Raw genomic sequence first — 22,562 nt, 5'->3', positions numbered from 1 at the left:
TGATGGCAATGGACGAAGCACAGGATGAAAAGGGCACACAGGGGATTCAGTCGGCAAATATTTACCCCAACTTGATAGCACTTTCTACTTGTTGAAAAGAAAGATGCTAAAGTTAAAGTAGATATCAAATGATTCTCAGTCAAAATGGCAAGGAAATGAAACATGGCTGCAGAGGATGCAACACAGAGTCCAAATGACTCCAAGTTAGCAATTATATCGTTGGAAATGACTGAAAAATGAAATTTCATAGAAAAGAGGTTGAGTTTTGCCTGTAGCTCACTTCCTCATTAAAACTACCCCAAAGAGAAGCACTTATGAACACAGGACCAATCAATGCTCCCATTTGAAGTAATCTTAATGTGTTGAACTCTGTGTTTAATTGACCATTGCATGGAGAACATAGTGTTGAGTTCCAGAAGTCTCCTGAAGCACTGATCACTTGAAACTACCCCAACAAATAGCACTTACCAAATACAACAGACGAGTCAGTGCCATTGTGAGGGTACCGATAGTGACAATAGAAGCAGCTGAAAATCTTGTCCAGTGTATAGCCAGAAACTTGGTAGGATGTGGGACGAGATCATTTGCAGTCAGAGATGTTGCCTGTATTTAGGAAGAGCTGGTCTGAGCCATGTGGTTTACCAGCACCCAATATAAGGGTGTCCATACCCCCTTGGCTATGGCCATGGTCGTTGACACTCTGCTTTTTTTTTTTTTTTTTTTTTTGTGAAGCCAATCAAGTTTTGATTGCTGTGTTAACATCTTTGGAACGACTCAGCATTTTTCAGCATGGGTGGACTTTTTACACATTTAAAGCACTTCATGCAAATGCAACAATTACAAACTTAAAATGACTCTGGACAAACTTAAATTTAGACCAGAGTCATTTTAAAAGGAAAGACCTACACTAAATACAAAAACAGGAAAAGGCAGACTAAACCTCTTGGTTTAAAACAGCACCCTCTAGTGTTTACACTGGGTATGCTGCAACACCAACATGACTGAGCTATAGAGAAGCACTTGTTCTTAAATTAGGAATGCTTCTCTTTGTAGTCATCTAAAGGGGCTTTTTAAAATGTAAGAGATCTGATAAAAAGTGGACACAAGGGAGACAGTCAGCAAATATTTACCCCAACTTGATAGCACTTTCTACTTTGCTTGAAAAGAAAGATGCTAAAGTTAGAGTAGATATCAACTGGTTTTCAGTCAAGAGGGCAAGGAAATGAAACATGGCTGCAGAGGATGCAACACAGAGTCCAAATGTTACTCCAAGTTAGCAATTATATCGTTGGAAATGACTGAAAAATGAAATTTCATAGAAAAGAGGTTGAGTTTTGCCTGTAGCTCACTTCCTCATTAAAACTACCCCAAAGAGAAGCACTTATGAACACAGGACCAATCAATGCTCCCATTTGAAGTAATCTTAATGTGTTGAACTCTGTGTTTAATTGACCATTGCATGGAGAACATAGTGTTGAGTTCCAGAAGTCTCCTGAAGCACTGATCACTTGAAACTACCCCAACAAATAGCACTTACCAAATACAACAGACGAGTCAGTGCCATTGTGAGGGTACCGATAGTGACAATAGAAGCAGCTGAAAATCTTGTCCAGTGTATAGCCAGAAACTTGGTAGGATGTGGGACGAGATCATTTGCAGTCAGAGATGTTGCCTGTATTTAGGAAGAGCTGGTCTGAGCCATGTGGTTTACCAGCACCCAATATAAGGGTGTCCATACCCCCTTGGCTATGGCCATGGTCGTTGACACTCTGCTTTTTTTTTTTTTTTTTTTTGTGAAGCCAATCAAGTTTTGATTGCTGTGTTAACATCTTTGGAACGACTCAGCATTTTTCAGCATGGGTGGACTTTTTACACATTTAAAGCACTTCATGCAAATGCAACAATTACAAACTTAAAATGACTCTGGACAAACTTAAATTTAGACCAGAGTCATTTTAAAAGGAAAGACCTACACTAAATACAAAAACAGGAAAAGGCAGACTAAACCTCTTGGTTTAAAACAGCACCCTCTAGTGTTTACACTGGGTATGCTGCAACACCAACATGACTGAGCTATAGAGAAGCACTTGTTCTTAAATTAGGAATGCTTCTCTTTGTAGTCATCTAAAGGGGCTCTTTAAAATGTAAGAGATCTGATAAAAAGTGGACACAAGGGAGACAGTCAGCAAATATTTACCCCAACTTGATAGCACTTTCTACTTTGCTTGAAAAGAAAGATGCTAAAGTTAGAGTAGATATCAAATGATTCTCAGTCAAAATGGCAAGGAAAGGAAAATTGGCTGCTGAATAGCATTCAAAAGTGTGTCCAAATGTTGTTAGCACTTGAAAGGTACAAGTTGGAGGGAGAGGTAAAAAGCAAAGAACTACAATAGATACAAAAGCAGAGAGTGGCAGGCCAAGCCTCTAGGTAAAACAGCACCCTCTAGTGTTTACACTGAATTTGCTTTTGTTGTGATGGCAATGGACGAAGCACAGGATGAAAAGGGCACACAGGGGATTCAGTCGGCAAATATTTACCCCAACTTGATAGCACTTTCTACTGTGGTTGAAAAGAAATATGCTAAAGTTAGAGTAGATATCAACTGGTTTTCAGTCAAGAGGGCAAGGAAATGAAACATGGCTGCAGAGGATGCAACACAGAGTCCAAATGTTACTCCAAGTTAGCAATTATATCGTTGGAAATGACTGAAAAATGAAATTTCATAGAAAAGAGTTGAGTTTTGCCTGTAGCTCACTTCCTCATTAAAACTACCCCAAAGAGAAGCACTTATGAACACAGGACCAATCAATGCTCCCATTTGAAGTAATCTTAATGTGTTGAACTCTGTGTTTAATTGACCATTGCATGGAGAACATAGTGTTGAGTTCCAGAAGTCTCCTGAAGCACTGATCACTTGAAACTACCCCAACAAATAGCACTTACCAAATACAACAGACGAGTCAGTGCCATTGTGAGGGTACCGATAGTGACAATAGAAGCAGCTGAAAATCTTGTCCAGTGTATAGCCAGAAACTTTGGTAGGATGTGGGACGAGATCATTTGCAGTCAGAGATGTTGCCTGTATTTAGGAAGAGCTGGTCTGAGCCATGTGGTTTACCAGCACCCAATATAAGGGTGTCCATACCCCCTTGGCTATGGCCATGGTCGTTGACACTCTGCTTTTTTTTGTGAAGCCAATCAAGTTTTGATTGCTGTGTTAACATCTTTGGAACGACTCAGCATTTTTCAGCATGGGTGGACTTTTTACACATTTAAAGCACTTCATGCAAATGCAACAATTACAAACTTAAAATGACTCTGGACAAACTTAAATTTAGACCAGAGTCATTTTAAAAGGAAAGACCTACACTAAATACAAAAACAGGAAAAGGCAGACTAAACCTCTTGGTTTAAAACAGCACCCTCTAGTGTTTACACTGGGTATGCTGCAACACCAACATGACTGAGCTATAAAGAAGCACTTGTTCTTAAATTAGGAATGCTTCTCTTTGTAGTCATCTAAAGGGGCTCTTTAAAATGTAAGAGATCTGATAAAAAGTGGACATAAGGGAGACAGTCAGCAAATATTTACCCCAACTTGATAGCACTTTCTACTTTGCTTGAAAAGAAAGATGCTAAAGTTAGAGTAGATATCAAATGATTCTCAGTCAAAATGGCAAGGAAATGAAACATGGCTGCAGAGGATGCAACACAGAGTCCAAATGTTACTCCAAGTTAGCAATTATATCGTTGGAAATGACTGAAAAATGAAATTTCATAGAAAAGAGGTTGAGTTTTGCCTGTAGCTCACTTCCTCATTAAAACTACCCCAAAGAGAAGCACTTATGAACACAGGACCAATCAATGCTCCCATTTGAAGTAATCTTAATGTGTTGAACTCTGTGTTTAATTGACCATTGCATGGAGAACATAGTGTTGAGTTCCAGAAGTCTCCTGAAGCACTGATCACTTGAAACTACCCCAACAAATAGCACTTACCAAATACAACAGACGAGTCAGTGCCATTGTGAGGGTACCGATAGTGACAATAGAAGCAGCTGAAAATCTTGTCCAGTGTATAGCCAGAAACTTGGTAGGATGTGGGACGAGATCATTTGCAGTCAGAGATGTTGCCTGTATTTAGGAAGAGCTGGTCTGAGCCATGTGGTTTACCAGCACCCAATATAAGGGTGTCCATACCCCCTTGGCTATGGCCATGGTCGTTGACACTCTGCTTTTTTTTTTTTTTTTTTTGTGAAGCCAATCAAGTTTTGATTGCTGTGTTAACATCTTTGGAACGACTCAGCATTTTTCAGCATGGGTGGACTTTTTACACATTTAAAGCACTTCATGCAAATGCAACAATTACAAACTTAAAATGACTCTGGACAAACTTAAATTTAGACCAGAGTCATTTTAAAAGGAAAGACCTACACTAAATACAAAAACAGGAAAAGGCAGACTAAACCTCTTGGTTTAAAACAGCACCCTCTAGTGTTTACACTGGGTATGCTGCAACACCAACATGACTGAGCTATAAAGAAGCACTTGTTCTTAAATTAGGAATGCTTCTCTTTGTAGTCATCTAAAGGGGCTCTTTAAAATGTAAGAGATCTGATAAAAAGTGGACACAAGGGAGACAGTCAGCAAATATTTACCCCAACTTGATAGCACTTTCTACTTTGCTTGAAAAGAAAGATGCTAAAGTTAGAGTAGATATCAAATGATTCTCAGTCAAAATGGCAAGGAAATGAAACATGGCTGCAGAGGATGCAACACAGAGTCCAAATGTTACTCCAAGTTAGCAATTATATCGTTGGAAATGACTGAAAAATGAAATTTCATAGAAAAGAGGTTGAGTTTTGCCTGTAGCTCACTTCCTCATTAAAACTACCCCAAAGAGAAGCACTTATGAACACAGGACCAATCAATGCTCCCATTTGAAGTAATCTTAATGTGTTGAACTCTGTGTTTAATTGACCATTGCATGGAGAACATAGTGTTGAGTTCCAGAAGTCTCCTGAAGCACTGATCACTTGAAACTACCCCAACAAATAGCACTTACCAAATACAACAGACGAGTCAGTGCCATTGTGAGGGTACCGATAGTGACAATAGAAGCAGCTGAAAATCTTGTCCAGTGTATAGCCAGAAATTTGGTAGGATGTGGGACGAGATCATTTGCAGTCAGAGATGTTGCCTGTATTTAGGAAGAGCTGGTCTGAGCCATGTGGTTTACCAGCACCCAATATAAGGGTGTCCATACCCCCTTGGCTATGGCCATGGTCGTTGACACTCTGCTTTTTTTTTTTTTTTTTTTTTTTTGTGAAGCCAATCAAGTTTTGATTGCTGTGTTAACATCTTTGGAACGACTCAGCATTTTTCAGCATGGGTGGACTTTTTACACATTTAAAGCACTTCATGCAAATGCAACAATTACAAACTTAAAATGACTCTGGACAAACTTAAATTTAGACCAGAGTCATTTTAAAAGGAAAGACCTACGCTAAATACAAAAACAGGAAAAGGCAGACTAAACCTCTTGTTTAAAACAGCACCCTCTAGTGTTTACACTGGGTATGCTGCAACACCAACATGACTGAGCTATAAAGAAGCACTTGTTCTTAAATTAGGAATGCTTCTCTTTGTAGTCATCTAAAGGGGCTCTTTAAAATGTAAGAGATCTGATAAAAAGTGGACATAAGGGAGACAGTCAGCAAATATTTACCCAACTTGATAGCACTTTCTACTTTGCTTGAAAAGAAAGATGCTAAAGTTAGAGTAGATATCAAATGATTCTCAGTCAAAATGGCAAGGAAAGGAAAATTGGCTGCTGAATAGCATTCAAAAGTGTGTCCAAATGTTGTTAGCACTTGAAAGGTACAAGTTGGAGGGAGAGGTAAAAAGCAAGAACTACAATAGATACAAAAGCAGAGAGTGGCAGGCCAAGCTCTAGGTAAACAGCACCCTCTAGTGTTTACACTGAATTTGCTTTTGTTGTGATGGCAATGGAAGAAGCACAGGATGAAAAGGGGACACAGGGGATTCAGTCGGCAAATATTTACCCTAACTTGATAGCACTTTCTACTTTTGGTTGAAAAGAAATATGCTAAAGTTAGAGTAGATATCAACTGGTTTTCAGTCAAGAGGGCAAGGAAATGAAACATGGCTGCAGAGGATGCAACACAGAGTCCAAATGTTACTCCAAGTTAGCAATTATATCGTTGGAAATGACTGAAAAATGAAATTTCATAGAAAAGAGGTTGAGTTTTGCCTGTAGCTCACTTCTTCATTAAAACTACCCCAAAGAGAAGCACTTATGAACACAGGACCAATCAATGCTCCCATTTGAAGTAATCTTAATGTGTTGAACTCTGTGTTTAATTGACCATTGCATGGAGAACATAGTGTTGAGTTCCAGAAGTCTCCTGAAGCACTGATCACTTGAAACTACCCCAACAAATAGCACTTACCAAATACAACAGACGAGTCAGTGCCATTGTGAGGGTACCGATAGTGACAATAGAAGCAGCTGAAAATCTTGTCCAGTGTATAGCCAGAAACTTGGTAGGATGTGGGACGAGATCATTTGCAGTCAGAGATGTTGCCTGTATTTAGGAAGAGCTGGTCTGAGCCATGTGGTTTACCAGCACCCAATATAAGGGTGTCCATACCCCCTTGGCTATGGCCATGGTCGTTGACACTCTGCTTTTTGTTGTCATCTAAAGGGGCTCTTTAAAATGTAAGAGATCTGATAAAAAGTGGACACAAGGGAGACAGTCAGCAAATATTTACCCCAACTTGATAGCACTTTCTACTTTGCTTGAAAAGAAGATGCTAAAGTTAGAGTAGATATCAAATGATTCTCAGTCAAAATGGCAAGGAAAGGAAAATTGGCTGCTGAATAGCATTCAAAAGTGTGTCCAAATGTTGTTAGCACTTGAAAGGTACAAGTTGGAGGGAGAGGTAAAAAGCAAAGAACTACAATAGATATAAAAGCAGAGAGCGGCAGGCCAAGCCTCTAGGTAAAACAGCACCCTCTAGTGTTTACACTGAATTTGCTTTTGTTGTGATGGCAATGGAAGAAGCACAGGATGAAAAGTGGACACAGGGGAGTCAGTCAGCAAATATTTACCCCAACTTGATAGCACTTTCTACTGTGGTTGAAAAGAAAAATGCTAAAGTTAGAGTAGATATCAACTGGTTTTCAGTCAAGAGGGCAAGGAAATGAAACATGGCTGCAGAGGATGCAACACAGAGTCCAAATGTTACTCCAAGTTAGCAAATTATATCGTTGGAAATGACTGAAAAATGAAATTTCATAGAAAAGAGGTTGAGATTTGCCTGTAGCTCACTTCCTCATTAAAACTACCCCAAAGAGAAGCACTTATGAACACAGGACCAATCAATGCTCCCATTTGAAGTAATCTTAATGTGTTGAACTCTGTGTTTAATTGACCATTGCATGGAGAACATAGTGTTGAGTCCAGAAGTCTCCTGAAGCACTGATCACTTGAAACTACCCCAACAAATAGCACTTACCAAATACAACAGACGAGTCAGTGCCATTGTGAGGGTACCGATAGTGACAATAGAAGCAGCTGAAATCTTGTCCAGTGTATAGCCAGAAACTTGGTAGGATGTGGGACGAGATCATTTGCAGTCAGAGATGTTGCCTGTATTTAGGAAGAGCTGGTCTGAGCCATGTGGTTTACCAGCACCCAATATAAGGGTGTCCATACCCCCTTGGCTATGGCCATGGTCGTTGACACTCTGCTTTTTTTTGTGAAGCCAATCAAGTTTTGATTGCTGTGTTAACATCTTTGGAACGACTCAGCATTTTTCAGCATGGGTGGACTTTTTACACATTTAAAGCACTTCATGCAAATGCAACAATTACAAACTTAAAAGACTCTGGACAAACTTAAATTTAGACCAGAGTCATTTTAAAAGGAAAGACCTACACTAAATACAAAAACAGGAAAAGGCAGACTAAACTCTTGGTTTAAACAGCACCCTCTAGTGTTTACACTGGGTATGCTGCAACACCAACATGACTGAGCTATAGAGAAGCACTTGTTCTTAAATTAGGAATGCTTCTCTTTGTAGTCATCTAAAGGGGCTCTTTAAAATGTAAGAGATCTGATAAAAAGTGGACACAAGGGAGACAGTCAGCAAATATTTACCCCAACTTGATAGCACTTTCTACTTTGCTTGAAAAGAAAGATGCTAAAGTTAGAGTAGATATCAAATGATTCTCAGTCAAAATGGCAAGGAGAGGAAAATTGGCTGCTGAATAGCATTCAAAGTCCAAATGTTGTTAGCACTTGAAAGCAAGTTGGAGGGAGAGGTAAAAAGCAAAGAACTACAATAGATACAAAAGCAGAGAGTGGCAGGCCAAGCCTCTAGGTAAAACAGCACCCTCTAGTGTTTACACTGAATTTGCTTTTGTTGTGATGGCAATGGACGAAGCACAGGATGAAAAGGGCACACAGGGGATTCAGTCGGCAAATATTTACCCCAACTTGATAGCACTTTCTACTGTGGTTGAAAAGAAATATGCTAAAGTTAGAGTAGATATCAACTGGTTTTCAGTCAAGAGGGCAAGGAAATGAAACATGGCTGCAGAGGATGCAACACAGAGTCCAAATGTTACTCCAAGTTAGCAATTATATCGTTGGAAATGACTGAAAAAATGAATTTCATAGAAAAGAGGTTGAGTTTTGCCTGTAGCTCACTTCCTCATTAAAACTACCCCAAAGAGAAGCACTTATGAACACAGGATCAATCAATGCTCCCATTTGAAGTAATCTTAATGTGTTGAACTCTGTGTTTAATTGACCATTGCATGGAGAACATAGTGTTGAGTTCCAGAAGTCTCCTGAAGCACTGATCACTTGAAACTACCCCAACAAATAGCACTTACCAAATACAACAGACGAGTCAGTGCCATTGTGAGGGTACCGATAGTGACAATAGAAGCAGCTGAAAATCTTGTCCAGTGTATAGCCAGAAACTTGGTAGGATGTGGGACGAGATCATTTGCAGTCAGAGATGTTTCCTGTATTTAGGAAGAGCTGGTCTGAGCCATGTGGTTTACCAGCACCCAATATAAGGGTGTCCATACCCCCTTGGCTATGGCCATGGTCGTTGACACTCTGCTTTTTTTTGTGAAGCCAATCAAGTTTTGATTGCTGTGTTAACATCTTTGGAACGACTCAGCATTTTTCAGCATGGGTGGACTTTTTACACATTTTAAAGCACTTCATGCAAATACAACAATTACAAACTTAAAATGATTCTGGACAAACTTAAATTTAGACCAGAGTCATTTTAAAAGGAAAGACCTACACTAAATACAAAAACAGGAAAAGGCAGACTAAACCTCTTGGTTTAAAACAGCACCCTCTAGTGTTTACACTGGGTATGCTGCAACACCAACATGACTGAGCTATAGAGAAGCACTTGGTCTTAAATTAGGAATGCTTCTCTTTGTAGTCATCTAAAGGGGCTCTTTAAAATGTAAGAGATCTGATAAAAAGTGGACACAAGGGAGACAGTCAGCAAATATTTACCCCAACTTGATAGCACTTTCTACTTTGCTTGAAAAGAAAGATGCTAAAGTTAGAGTAGATATCAAATGATTCTCAGTCAAAATGGCAAGGAAAGGAAAATTGGCTGCTGAATAGCATTCAAAAGTGTGTCCAAATGTTGTTAGCACTTGAAAGGTACAAGTTGGAGGGAGAGGTAAAAAGCAAAGAACTACAATAGATATAAAAGCAGAGAGTGGCAGGCCAAGCCTCTATGTAAAACAGCACCCTCTAGTGTTTACACTGAATTTGCTTTTTGTTGTGATGGCAATGGAAGAAGCACAGGATGAAAAGGGGACACAGGGGATTCAGTCGGCAAATATTTACCCCAACTTGATAGCACTTTCTACTGTGGTTGAAAAGAAATATGCTAAAGTTAGAGTAGATATCAACTGGTTTTCAGTCAAGAGGGCAAGGAAATGAAACATGGCTGCAGAGGATGCAACACAGAGTCCAAATGTTACTCCAAGTGAGCTATAGAGAAGCACTTGTTCTTAAATTAGGAATGCTTCTCTTTGTAGTCATCTAAAGGGGCTTTTTAAAATGTAAGAGATCTGATAAAAAGTGGACACAAGGGAGACAGTCAGCAAATATTTACCCCAACTTGATAGCACTTTCTACTTTGGTTGAAAAGAAATATGCTAAAGTTAGAGTAGATATCAACTGGTTTTCAGTCAAGAGGGCAAGGAAATGAAACATGGCTGCAGAGGATGTAACACAGAGTCCAAATGTTACTCCAAGTTAGCAATTATATCGTTGGAAATGACTGAAAAATGAAATTTCATAGAAAAGAGGTTGAGATTTGCCTGTAGCTCACTTCCTCATTAAAACTACCCCAAAGAGAAGCACTTATGAACACAGGACCAATCAATGCTCCCATTTGAAGTAATCTTAATGTGTTGAACTCTGTGTTTAATTGACCATTGCATGGAGAACATAGTGTTGAGTTCCAGAAGTCTCCTGAAGCACTGATCACTTGAAACTACCCCAACAAATAGCACTTACCAAATACAACAGACGAGTCAGTGCCATTGTGAGGGTACCGATAGTGACAATAGAAGCAGCTGAAAATCTTGTCCAGTGTATAGCCAGAAACTTGATAGGTTGTGGGACGAGATCATTTGCAGTCAGAGATGTTGCCTGTATTTAGGAAGAGCTGGTCTGAGCCATGTGGTTTACCAGCACCCAATATAAGGGTGTCCATACCCCCTTGGCTATGGCCATGGTCGTTGACACTCTGCTTTTTTTTGTGAAGCCAATCAAGTTTTGATTGCTGTGTTAACATCTTTGGAACGACTCAGCATTTTTCAGCATGGGTGGACTTTTTACACATTTAAAGCACTTCATGCAAATGCAACAATTACAAACTTAAAATGACTCTGGACAAACTTAAATTTAGACCAGAGTCATTTTAAAAGGAAAGACCTACACTAAATACAAAAACAGGAAAAGGCAGACTAAACCTCTTGGTTTAAAACAGCACCCTCTAGTGTTTACACTGGGTATGCTGCAACACCAACATGACTGAGCTATAGACCACTTTGGAGCAGACGTCACAATTACGTCACTTGCAGCTGCGTGCGCATACTGGTTGCAGAAAAATAGCGGTAGCAATTGAAGGAAAATGTGCAAAATCCACAGAATAAGAGAAAAATGTTTTGTTGTGCCTCTGGATGTTGGAATCGGAATGCAAAAAATATAGTCTTCATTTTTAAAGAAAACCATCCTTTGAAGATAAACAGAGACGTTTCACAGCCTGGACTGATGACACCTGCAAGGATTAGTCTACTATTAAAGCAGGAATTTGATGTAAACAGTAAGTCTACATAATATTCATATATGCAGTTCAAAGGACATACATACATAGCAGTTACAGCATGAAATAATATTTAAACCTATAACATTTTACATAGATAACTTTTAAACATAGTCTATCAAATTTTTATTTCACAATTCTGACTTTTTTCCTGCATTTGTGTGTTTATTACTCCCAGTTCGGACGTTATAACTCGCAATTGTGAGTTTATTTCACAATTCTGAGGGGAAAAAAGTCAGAATTGCGGGATAAATTGCAATTCAGAAAAGACAGAATAACGAGTATATCTCACAATTCTGTTTTTCTTTGTAAGAAATGTGAGATATAAACTCAGATTTGTGAGAAATAAAAGTCAGAATTGTGAGATATAAACTCGAAATTAACTTTTTTTATTCTTTTATTTCGTGGCTTCCATAGACTGCCACTGCTCAACTGTCATTTTCTGCAACCAGGTAGGCTCCGCCCATAAAAAACGTCATCGCTGTTTGCAAACACCAAATTGGTCTATAGAGAAGCACTTGTTCTTAAATTAGGAATGCTTCTCTTTGTAGTCATCTAAAGGGGCTCTTTAAAATGTAAGAGATCTGATAAAAAGTGGACACAAGGGAGACAGTCAGCAAATATTTACCCCAACTTGATAGCACTTTCTACTTTGCTTGAAAAGAAAGATGCTAAAGTTAGAGTAGATATCAAATGATTCTCAGTCAAAATGGCAAGGAGAGGAAAATTGGCTGCTGAATAGCATTCAAAAGTGTGTCCAAATGTTGTTAGCACTTGAAAGGTACAAGTTGGAGGGAGAGGTAAAAAGCAAAGAACTACAATAGATACAAAAGCAGAGAGTGGCAGGCCAAGCCTCTAGGTAAAACAGCACCCTCTAGTGTTTACACTGAATTTGCTTTTGTTGTGATGGCAATGGAAGAAGCACAGGATGAAAAGTGGACACAGGGGAGTCAGTCGGAAAATATTTAGCCCAACTTGATAGCACTTTCTACTGTGGTTGAAAAGAAATATGCTAAAGTTAGAGTAGACATCAACTGGTTTTCAGTCAAGAGGGCAAGGAAATGAAACATGGCTGCAGAGGATGCAACACAGAGTCCAAATGTTACTCCAAGTTAGCAATTATATCGTTGGAAATGACTGAAAAATGAAATTTCATAGAAAAGAGGTTGAGATTTGCCTGTAGCTCACTTCCTCATTAAAACTATCCCAAAGAGAAGCACTTATGAACACAGGACCAATCAATGCTCCCATTTGAAGTAATCTTAATGTGTTGAACTCTGTGTTTAATTGACCATTGCATGGAGAACATAGTGTTGAGTTCCAGAAGTCTCCTGAAGCACTGATCACTTGAAACTACCCCAACAAATAGTACTTACCAAATACAACAGACGAGTCAGTGCCATTGTGAGGGTAACGATAGTGACAATAGAAGCAGCTGAAAATCTTGTCCAGTGTATAGCCAGAAACTTGGTAGGATGTGGGACGAGATCATTTGCAGTGATCATTTTTGTGAAGCCAATCAAGTTTTGATTGCTGTGTTAACATCTTTGGAACGACTCAGCATTTTTCAGCATGGGTGGACTTTTTACACATTTAAAGCACTTCATGCAAATGCAACAATTACAAACTTAAAATGACTCTGGACAAACTTAAATTTAGACCAGAGTCATTTTAAAAGGAAAGACATACACTAAATACGAAAACAGGAAAAGGCAGACTAAACCTCTTGGTTTAAAACAGCACCCTCTAGTGTTTACACTGGGTATGCTGCAACACCAACATGACTGAGCTATAGAGAAGCACTTGTTCTTAAATTAGGAATGCTTCTCTTTGTAGTCATCTAAAGGGGCTCTTTAAAATGTAAGAGATCTGATAAAAAGTGGACACAAGGGAGACAGTCAGCAAATATTTACCCCAACTTGATAGCACTTTCTACTTTGCTTGAAAAGAAAGATGCTAAAGTTAGAGTAGATATCAAATGATTCTCAGTCAAAATGGCAAGGAAAGGAAAATTGGCTGCTGAATAGCATTCAAAAGTGTGTCCAAATGTTGTTAGCACTTGAAAGGTACAAGTTGGAGGGAGAGGTAAAAAGCAAAGAACTACAATAGATATAAAAGCAGAGAGTGGCAGGCCAAGCCTCTATGTAAAACAGCACCCTCTAGTGTTTACACTGAATTTGCTTTTGTTGTGATGGCAATGGAAGAAGCACAGGATGAAAAGGGGACACAGGGGATTCAGTCGGCAAATATTTACCCCAACTTGATAGCACTTTCTACTGTGGTTGAAAAGAAATATGCTAAAGTTAGAGTAGATATCAACTGGTTTTCAGTCAAGAGGGCAAGGAAATGAAACATGGCTGCAGAGGATGCAACACAGAGTCCAAATGTTACTCCAAGTGAGCTATAGAGAAGCACTTGTTCTTAAATTAGGAATGCTTCTCTTTGTAGTCATCTAAAGGGGCTCTTTAAAATGTAAGAGATCTGATAAAAAGTGGACACAAGGGAGACAGTCAGCAAATATTTACCCCAACTTGATAGCACTTTCTACTGTGGTTGAAAAGAAATATGCTAAAGTTAGAGTAGATATCAACTGGTTTTCAGTCAAGAGGGCAAGGAAATGAAACATGGCTGCAGAGGATGCAACACAGAGTCCAAATGTTACTCCAAGTTAGCAATTATATCGTTGGAAATGACTGAAAAATGAAATTTCATAGAAAAGAGGTTGAGATTTGCCTGTAGCTCACTTCCTCATTAAAACTACCCCAAAGAGAAGCACTTATGAACACAGGACCAATCAATGCTCCCATTTGAAGTAATCTTAATGTGTTGAACTCTGTGTTTAATTGACCATTGCATGGAGAACATAGTGTTGAGTTCCAGAAGTCTCCTGAAGCACTGATCACTTGAAACTACCCCAACAAATAGCACTTACCAAATACAACAGACGAGTCAGTGCCATTGTGAGGGTACCGATAGTGACAATAGAAGCAGCTGAAAATCTTGTCAGTGTATAGCCAGAAACTTGATAGGTTGTGGGACGAGATCATTTGCAGTCAGAGATGTTGCCTGTATTTAGGAAGAGCTGGTCTGAGCCATGTGGTTTACCAGCACCCAATATAAGGGTGTCCATGCTCCCTTGGCTATGGCCATGGTCGTTGACACTCTGCTTTTTTTTTTTGTGAAGCCAGTCAAGTTGATTGCTGTGTTAACATCTTTGGAACGACTCAGCATTTTTCAGCATGGGTGGACTTTTTACACATTTAAAGCACTTCATGCAAATGCAACAATTACAAACTTAAAATGACTCTGGACAAACTTAAATTTAGACCAGAGTCATTTTAAAAGGAAAGACCTAGACTAAATACAAAAACAGGAAAAGGCAGACCAAACCTCTTGGTTTAAAACAGCACCCTCTAGTATTTACACTGGGTATGCTGCAACACCAACATGACTGGGCTATAGAGAAGCACTTGTTCTTAAATTAGGAATGCTTCTCTTTGTAGTCATCTAAAGGGGCTCTTTAAAATGTAAGAGATCTGATAAAACAAGGGAGACAGTCAGCAAATATTTACCCCAACTTGATAGCACTTTCTACTTTGCTTGAAAAGAAAGATGCTAAAGTTAGAGTAGATATAAAATGATTCTCAGTCAAAATGGCAAGGAAAGGAAAATTGGCTGCTGAATAGCATTCAAAAGTGTGTCCAAATGTTGTTAGCACTTGAAAGGTACAAGTTGGAGGGAGAGGTAAAAAGCAAAGAACTACAATAGATACAAAAGCAGAGAGTGGCAGGCCAAGCCTCTAGGTAAAACAGCACCCTCTAGTGTTTACACTGAATTTGCTTTTGTTGTGATGGCAATGGAAGAAGCACAGGCTTCATGCCCTGTTCATGCCCTCTTGGCCATGCCATGGTCGTTGACACTCTGCCTTTCTGTGAAGGCAATCAAGTTTTGATTGCTGTGTTATCATCTTTGGAACAACTCCGTTAAAACAGCATCCTCTAGTGTTTACACTGGATTTTCTTTTGTTGTGATTGCAATGGAAGAAGCACAAGATGAAAAGTGGACACAGGGGAGTCAGTCAGCAAATATATTCGCCATCTTGATAGCACTTTCTACTCTGGTTGAAAGGAAATATGCTAAACTTAAAGTAGATATCAAATGATTCTCAGTGAAAGGATTCAAAAGAGTGCAACAATTATGAACTTTTTCCCTACGTTTAGCCCAAAGTCATTTTAAAAGAAAAGACTAAATACAAAAAAAGGAGACCAGGTTTAAAACAACACCCTCTAGTATTTACACTGGGTATGCTGCAACACCAACATGCTAAAGAGAAGCACTATTTCTAACATTAGGAATGTGGTGAATCCAAAATGGTTTTTATTCATATTCATGCATTTTATTTATATTTATGTTAATCATTTGTGGCTTATGATTTATCAATTTTACTTTTGATTTCATATATTTATGTACTCCTACTTTATATATTAATTCTCATATTTTCAAGTAGACTTTATTGTACTCTTATGGTCATTATTCTTTATGTATGCTTGTTATATTCAATTGTTCGTCAAGTGTTCCAGTGTGACAGGTCATGCTGACAAGTTTGTGGTTAGATAATGGATGCCTGCCAAGTACTGCAGAAGTGATGTTTTTCAGAATTAGTTGCTCATTTGAATCGGATCAAAATATGTCTATTATTATTTCTGCTGACATTTGATAGTGTAAGATTTGCAAAATTCCATGTGGGATTGTTTCCATTGTTTTTATGACCTTTGCCCTCTGTTTAGAAGAATAACAGGCACTGCAATTATGGTTAAAGTCTAGTAAAGCGAAATAAACAAGGTATAGATAGTGGATATAAACACAGCCATGAGTCAAAGTTTATATTTGCATAATGTTGGTTTGAGTTCAAATCAAACATTGAATGTTTTATCAGGGGTTGTGTAAACTTTCCATTTGTACTTTGAAAGCAGAAAAACATGAGCATTAAGTAAACTTGAAGTTTATGCTGCATAGTCATTAAAGGGATAGTTCACCCAAAAATGAAAATTTGATGTTTATCTGCTTACCCCCAGGGCATCCAAGATGACTTTGTTTCTTCAGTAGAACACAAATGATGATTTTTAACTCCAACCGTTGCCGTCTGTCAGTCGTATAATGCATGTCGATGGTAACAAAATCTATGAGAGTAAAAATCATGCACAGACAAATCCAAATTAAACCCTGCGGCTCGTGACGACACATTGATGTCCTAAGACATGAAAAGATCGGTTTGTGTGAGAAACCGAACAGTATTTATATCATTTTTTACCTCTAATACACCACTATGTCCAACTGCCTTGAGCGTGCGCACGGCATCCGATGCATGTGTATGCGCTCTGGCATAGTTTAAACATGGTGCCTGTAGTACAACAGTTGTTATACAAATGGAAGTACACCACTAAAAAACATGGTTTTATTACATCAAAACTTCATTTTATTTTGTTACTTTTCGAAAGGGCAGCTTCACAAATAAAAAGGACACATACAAAGATCTTGTTCACATACCTCAGTTGGATGTGGAAAAATCATAGGCACATCTGATGGTTTAAGCTGACGTGATCATCTCCTGGGTATGTACAATCATCAGGGGGAAAATGATCGCTGCAGACCCTCAACAACTTTAGTACGTTAATGAGTGTGTTGATATCCAGGCGAAGAGCAATCAACCATAACTTCAGGCGAGCAGGCTCAGAATTTGGGAATACATGGAAAGTATCTTTTTAGTAGTCTTTTAGTTTTAAGTCAGTTTGAACAATCTGGATAAGCGCAAGTAAGTACCATTTTGATTAGCCCTCGTACCTACAATGTTTGTGCACTGTGTAAACAATGAGTGACGTATATGTGCAATTCCGTGCGCTCGCTCAAGGAGTTGGACATAGTGGTGTACTAGAGGTAAAAAATTATATAAATACTGATCGGTTTCACACACAAACTGATCATTTCGTGTCTTAGGACATCAATGTGTCGTCACGAGCTGCAGGGTTTAATTTGGATTTGCATGGTTTTTTTTTATTCTCATAGATTTTGTGACCATTGACATGCATTATAAGACTACCAGACTGCAACAGTTGGATTTAAAAAATCATCATTTGTGTTCTACTGAAGAAACAAAGTGACCTACATCTTGGATGCCCTAGGGGTAAGCAGATAAACATCAAATTTTCATTTTTGGGTGAACTATCCCTTTAAATGACAATGTTAATGTACTTGACATTGTCAGATACATTAACATTGTCATATCCATTACTATGCCAATCTCTCTGAGAGTTGTCATGACAGAACTCTCAGTAACCCATAGAGGAACTAGATAAACATGCACAGATGCTTCTTTTCTGAACACTGCAGCTTAGAGATGGGACATGGGCACCCTGACTGGTCTGCAGCTATGCAGCCCCATATGCAACAAACTGTGATGCACTTTGTATTCTGACACCTTTCTATAAGATCTAGCATGAACTTCTATCAGAACCAGCATTAACTTCTTCTTTGAGCTACAGCAGCTCATCTGTTGGATCGGACCACACGGGCCATCCTTCACTCCCCACGTGCATCAATGAGCCTTGGCCGCCCATGACCCTATCGCCCATTCACCACTGCTCCTTCCTTGGATCACTTTTGATAGATACTGACCACTGCAGACCGGGAACACCCCACAAGACCTGCAGTTTTGGAAATGCTCTGACTAAGTTCACTTGCTGCCTAATATATCCCACTCACTAACAGGTGCCGTGATGAAGAAATATTCAGTGTTATTCACTTCACCTGTCAGTGGTCATAATGTTATGCCTGATCGGTATATGTACACAATAAAGGATAATGATAACACTTTTTGAATATTACATGTAAAGCTATTTTTGTCTTCATTTCTAAATATTCTTTATATGTAGCTATCAATATATAGCCATACATGCTCAATGCATATATTGCAGTATTGAAAAATATAAGCACTAGTTTCCCATATGGAAATGTATTATGTAATATGTCTCTTTATATTTTGCAGTATATTCCCATATAATTTTGTTAAAGGGCCATCTTATAAGTTGGGTTTGAGTCATGCAGATCTTAATATTATATAATATTATATTGGCTCATCTAAAGACATTTAGATTGACGAATCAGTATATTCTTATAAGAAAATAAGAGATTTTATTGAACTTCAAAATTTGTATGACTGAATATGTTTGAAAACTTATTTGCTGACATGGTGTAACCTTTGATTTATTGTTAAAAACTTCTTGATGGTCTTAAAAATATGAATTGTTGGATTTACTTAAAAAAGAAGTGTCAAGTGGTTCCACGCAACTATATTGAGTAACTTGTACAAATAACAGTTTAGTTGTATGAACAAAAGAAATTTAAGTAAAGCTGACAAAATGTATTTGAGTAAATACAAATCATTTGAATGTCACTGTTACATAATATTTACAGGTGCTGGTCATATAATTAGAATATCATCATAAAGTTGATTTATTTCACTAATTCCATACAAAAAGTGAAACTTGTATATTATATTCATTCATTATACACAGACTGATATATTTCAAATGTTTATTTCTTTTCATTTTGATGATTATAACTGACAACTAAGGAAAATCCCAATTTCAGTATCTCAAAAAATTAGAATATTGTGAAAAGGTTCAATATTGAAGACACCTGGTGCCATACTCTAATCAGCTAATTAACTCAAAACACCTGCAAAGGCCTTTAAATGGTCTCTCAGTCTAGTTCTGTAGGCTACACAATCATGGGGAAGACTGTTGACTTGACAGTTGTCCAAAAGACGACCATTGACACCTTGCACAAGGAGGGCAAGACACAAAAGGTCATTGCAAAAGAGGCTGGCAGAGCTCTGTATCCAAGCACATTAAAAAAGTGAAACAAAACCCATTCAAATTCACTGCTGCTGAGTGGTCCAAAGTTATGTTCTCTGATGAAAGTAAATTTTGCACTTCCTTTGGAAACCAGGGTCCCAGAATCTGGAGGAAGAAAGGAGAGGCACACAATCCACGTTGCTTGAGGTCCAGTGTAAAATTTCCACAGTCAGTGATGGTTTGGGGTGCCATGTCATCTGCTGGTGTTGGTCCACTGTGTTTTCTGAGGTCCAAGGTCAACGCAGCTGTATACCAGGAAGTTTTAGTGCACTTCATGCTTCCTGCTGCTGACCAACTTTATGGAGATGCAGATTTCATTTTCCAACAGGACTTGGCACCTGCACACAGTGCCAAAGCTACCAGTATCTGGTTTAAGGACCATGGTATCCCTGTTCTTAATTGGCCAGCAAACTCGCCTAACCTTAACCCCATAGAAAATCTATGGGGTATTGTGAAGAGGAAGATGCGATATGCCAGACCCAACAATGCAGAAGATTGACTCCATGCCACGCCGCATTGCTGCAGTAATTCAGGCAAAAGGAGCCCCAACTAAGTATTGAGTGCTGTACATGCTCATATTTTTCATGTTCATACTTTTCAGTTGGCCAATATTTCTAAAAATTTGGTATTTTCCTTAGTTGTCTGTTATAATCATCAAAATTAAAAGAAATAAACATTTGAAATATATCAGTCTGTGTGTAATGAATGAATATAATATACAAGTTTCACTTTTTGAATGGAATTAGTGAAATAAATCAACTTTTTGATGATATTCTAATTATATGACCAGAACCTGTATATGTGCAGTTTACTTAATAATGTTATGTTTATTACATAAGGTGAACACATCTATTGACTTAATTTTTACTTTTTTTACTATTAAATGAACTATTTTCTAAATGCACTCAAAATATAACTCATTGAACAAACTCAATTGAATTGAGAGCAGAAATTCCATCCAAAACATGCGTATATGAGTGTGCACAGCCTAAACACAGGTGCCACTCTTCTGCATAATGGTAACCAAATTCAAAAACATTACAGAAACTCTAAATGTCCAACATAACTGAACATTAAACACTAACATATACTAACAACATCTTTCCCTTTACTGAAAAACACATAAAATAACACTTTAATCCCTAAATTTACTCTTCTAATGAAGTCCCTTGCAAAGCATGCCGGGAACTACCGATCCACTGCCCAGTTAGTTATGTCGACATTAATTTGTGTGTTTCACTCAGCAATGTTAAGCTGACTGAACAAAAACTTACTAAGTAAAGCTGTCAATACTCATTTTTAGTAGAAACAAAGTTAAATTACATTTATGTAGTTACATGAGTTTAAGTAATGTGAACTTAGGTGGTTTGAGTGAAACCAACAACAATGAAAGTAATTTTTTTTAGTGTGTGTGTGTGTGTGTGTGTGTGGGTGGGGGGGGGGGGGGGGGGGGATTTGGGGCTGTGGTTGCAAAGCAGACCAATCACAGCTGTTGAAGTCTGTGTAGACGTGACACCAGTTACTGCTTCTGACCAGATCAGGCAAACAGTGAAGAACTTCAGTTACTTGTCAAGATGAAAGGTTTACTGTTACTGTTTAGCACTCTGTTACTGCTGGAGTCAACGGTGGGAGACAAAGAATATCATCAGCTAAGCCAATATGAGACAGATATTATTGACAGAGCAATAGAAGAAGCCAATGACAGATATGGAAGAACCAAACATCTTGATTTTGCCTCCATTATAAGTGCAGTAAGTTATTTAATTCAAATGTAACACCTTTGTCATTTTATTTTGTTTTCTGTGCTTATTTGCCTTAAAGTCCTTGATAAAAAATATTTAAACATTTCCTATGGTTGTCATCTTTATGCTTTACCTGTATCTTTCCCCTACATGACAGAATTATGATAAGCGCATACTTAATGTGTTATTAAAACCCACCTCATGTAAGAAGACAAAAGTGTTTGTCCATCGGAAAGACTGTAAAATCCAAGATGAGGCTAGAGTAAGTAGCTACTCACTCTGACAGAAGGATCTTGATTGTCTAAATGCCTATAGGAGACATTGTAGAATACACTTAAAAAAAAAATTACAGTTTCACACCATTCAATTTTTTCTCAGCCTAGAGTTTCTTGTGTTGATTGTCGTGGAAAAATGTCCTGTTTGCCTCTCAGAGAAAAAACAAAGGTACATCACATATTAGTCCATGGGGTCAAAGACCTCATTTATTCACCATTATGATTCAATCTTTTTGTTGTCAAGATATTTCTGCACTTAAAGGTTTTAACTGTTCTCATTGCAGATTAAACAGACAATATTTGAATGTTCGCATCACCATATTGGGGAAGGACATCTGATGGCACTCTTAGCAGGAAATGAGCAACAAACAGAAAATTAGCAACAACCTAAATGTCTGGAATGTGCCTGGGAAATAAAAATGCAACTGGCCATATGAATTAAAAAACAAAACTACTAATGAAATGTACCCTGTAAACTTGGCCTCTCAGGTAACAGAAAATTATACATATAGAGTTTCTTTAACTAGAATTTAATTATGAAGATTAATGTGTATTTTTGCTCAACTAGCAGTTTTCAATGTTTCAATGTAATGATGTAATTTTGAGAGAAATATGGAAAATAAAGTAGCCTTAATTAGTATGTCCTAGTGTCGAATAACATACAAGTCAAATTCATAATTGTTTAAAAAAGTAAAAAAAAAAAAAAAAAAAAAAAAAAAGTCTAAATATTCTTCATAGAAAACATTGTAAAACTGCCCCCATTAATAAAATCTTGATCTTTAGACAATTTATTGGCACTGAATTTGAAAGGTTCAAGATAATCTTGAAGAGTTATTTAGTTATTTTGATTGTTTTCATTAGTGTTTCAAATTGATGTATATCAATAGTTACAAATTATATTAAGGGACCTGAAGGTCAAATGCTAACTGTTGGCTTTGTTAAGAAATTTAATTAATCATAACTAGCATTCTTTTTTCTTTCAGGGTTAACATTTACATGCTTTTGAAAACTAAATGTCCCCAACACTTGGGCCAAAATGTGTCTGAATATAACAAAAGGGGAAAATTAGACAGCTGAGACTGTCTTCCAAAAACCCCCCGACCCTATAGGTTGTTTTTCAAGCACCTTATTACGACTTATATTTACATTTTGAAGTCATGCGCCCTCTGGTGGGCGTAAAAATAATGACACTGTTGTGTTATGTCTGTCGTCATGAAATGACGTA

General features: G+C 37.9%; 1 protein-coding gene across 2 annotated transcripts; it reads left to right on the top strand.

The window, feature by feature from the left end:
* Window positions 1-20,841: 20,841 nt before the first annotated feature.
* On the top strand, window positions 20,842-22,056 carry LOC125280679 (cystatin-like protein). 2 transcript variants are annotated; one of them, XM_048211394.1, is made up of 4 exons: window positions 20,849-21,071; window positions 21,220-21,324; window positions 21,441-21,506; window positions 21,622-22,056. In XM_048211394.1, the coding sequence occupies exons 1-4, from the start codon at window positions 20,895-20,897 to the stop codon at window positions 21,715-21,717; spliced, it is 444 nt and encodes a 147-aa protein (XP_048067351.1). In that variant the 5' UTR covers window positions 20,849-20,894; the 3' UTR covers window positions 21,718-22,056. The 2 variants fall into 2 exon arrangements, with proteins under 2 accessions (XP_048067352.1, XP_048067351.1); XM_048211395.1 differs by lacking the exon at window positions 21,441-21,506 and having other exon boundaries at window positions 20,842-21,071.
* The last annotated feature ends 506 nt before the right edge of the window (window positions 22,057-22,562 follow it).

This window comes from Megalobrama amblycephala, linkage group LG12 (genome assembly GCF_018812025.1).
Source record: "Megalobrama amblycephala isolate DHTTF-2021 linkage group LG12, ASM1881202v1, whole genome shotgun sequence".
Taxonomy (NCBI): Eukaryota; Metazoa; Chordata; class Actinopteri; order Cypriniformes; family Xenocyprididae; genus Megalobrama; species Megalobrama amblycephala.
Note: the sequence above shows the minus strand (reverse complement) of the source record. Positions and strands in the feature narration are given on the sequence as shown.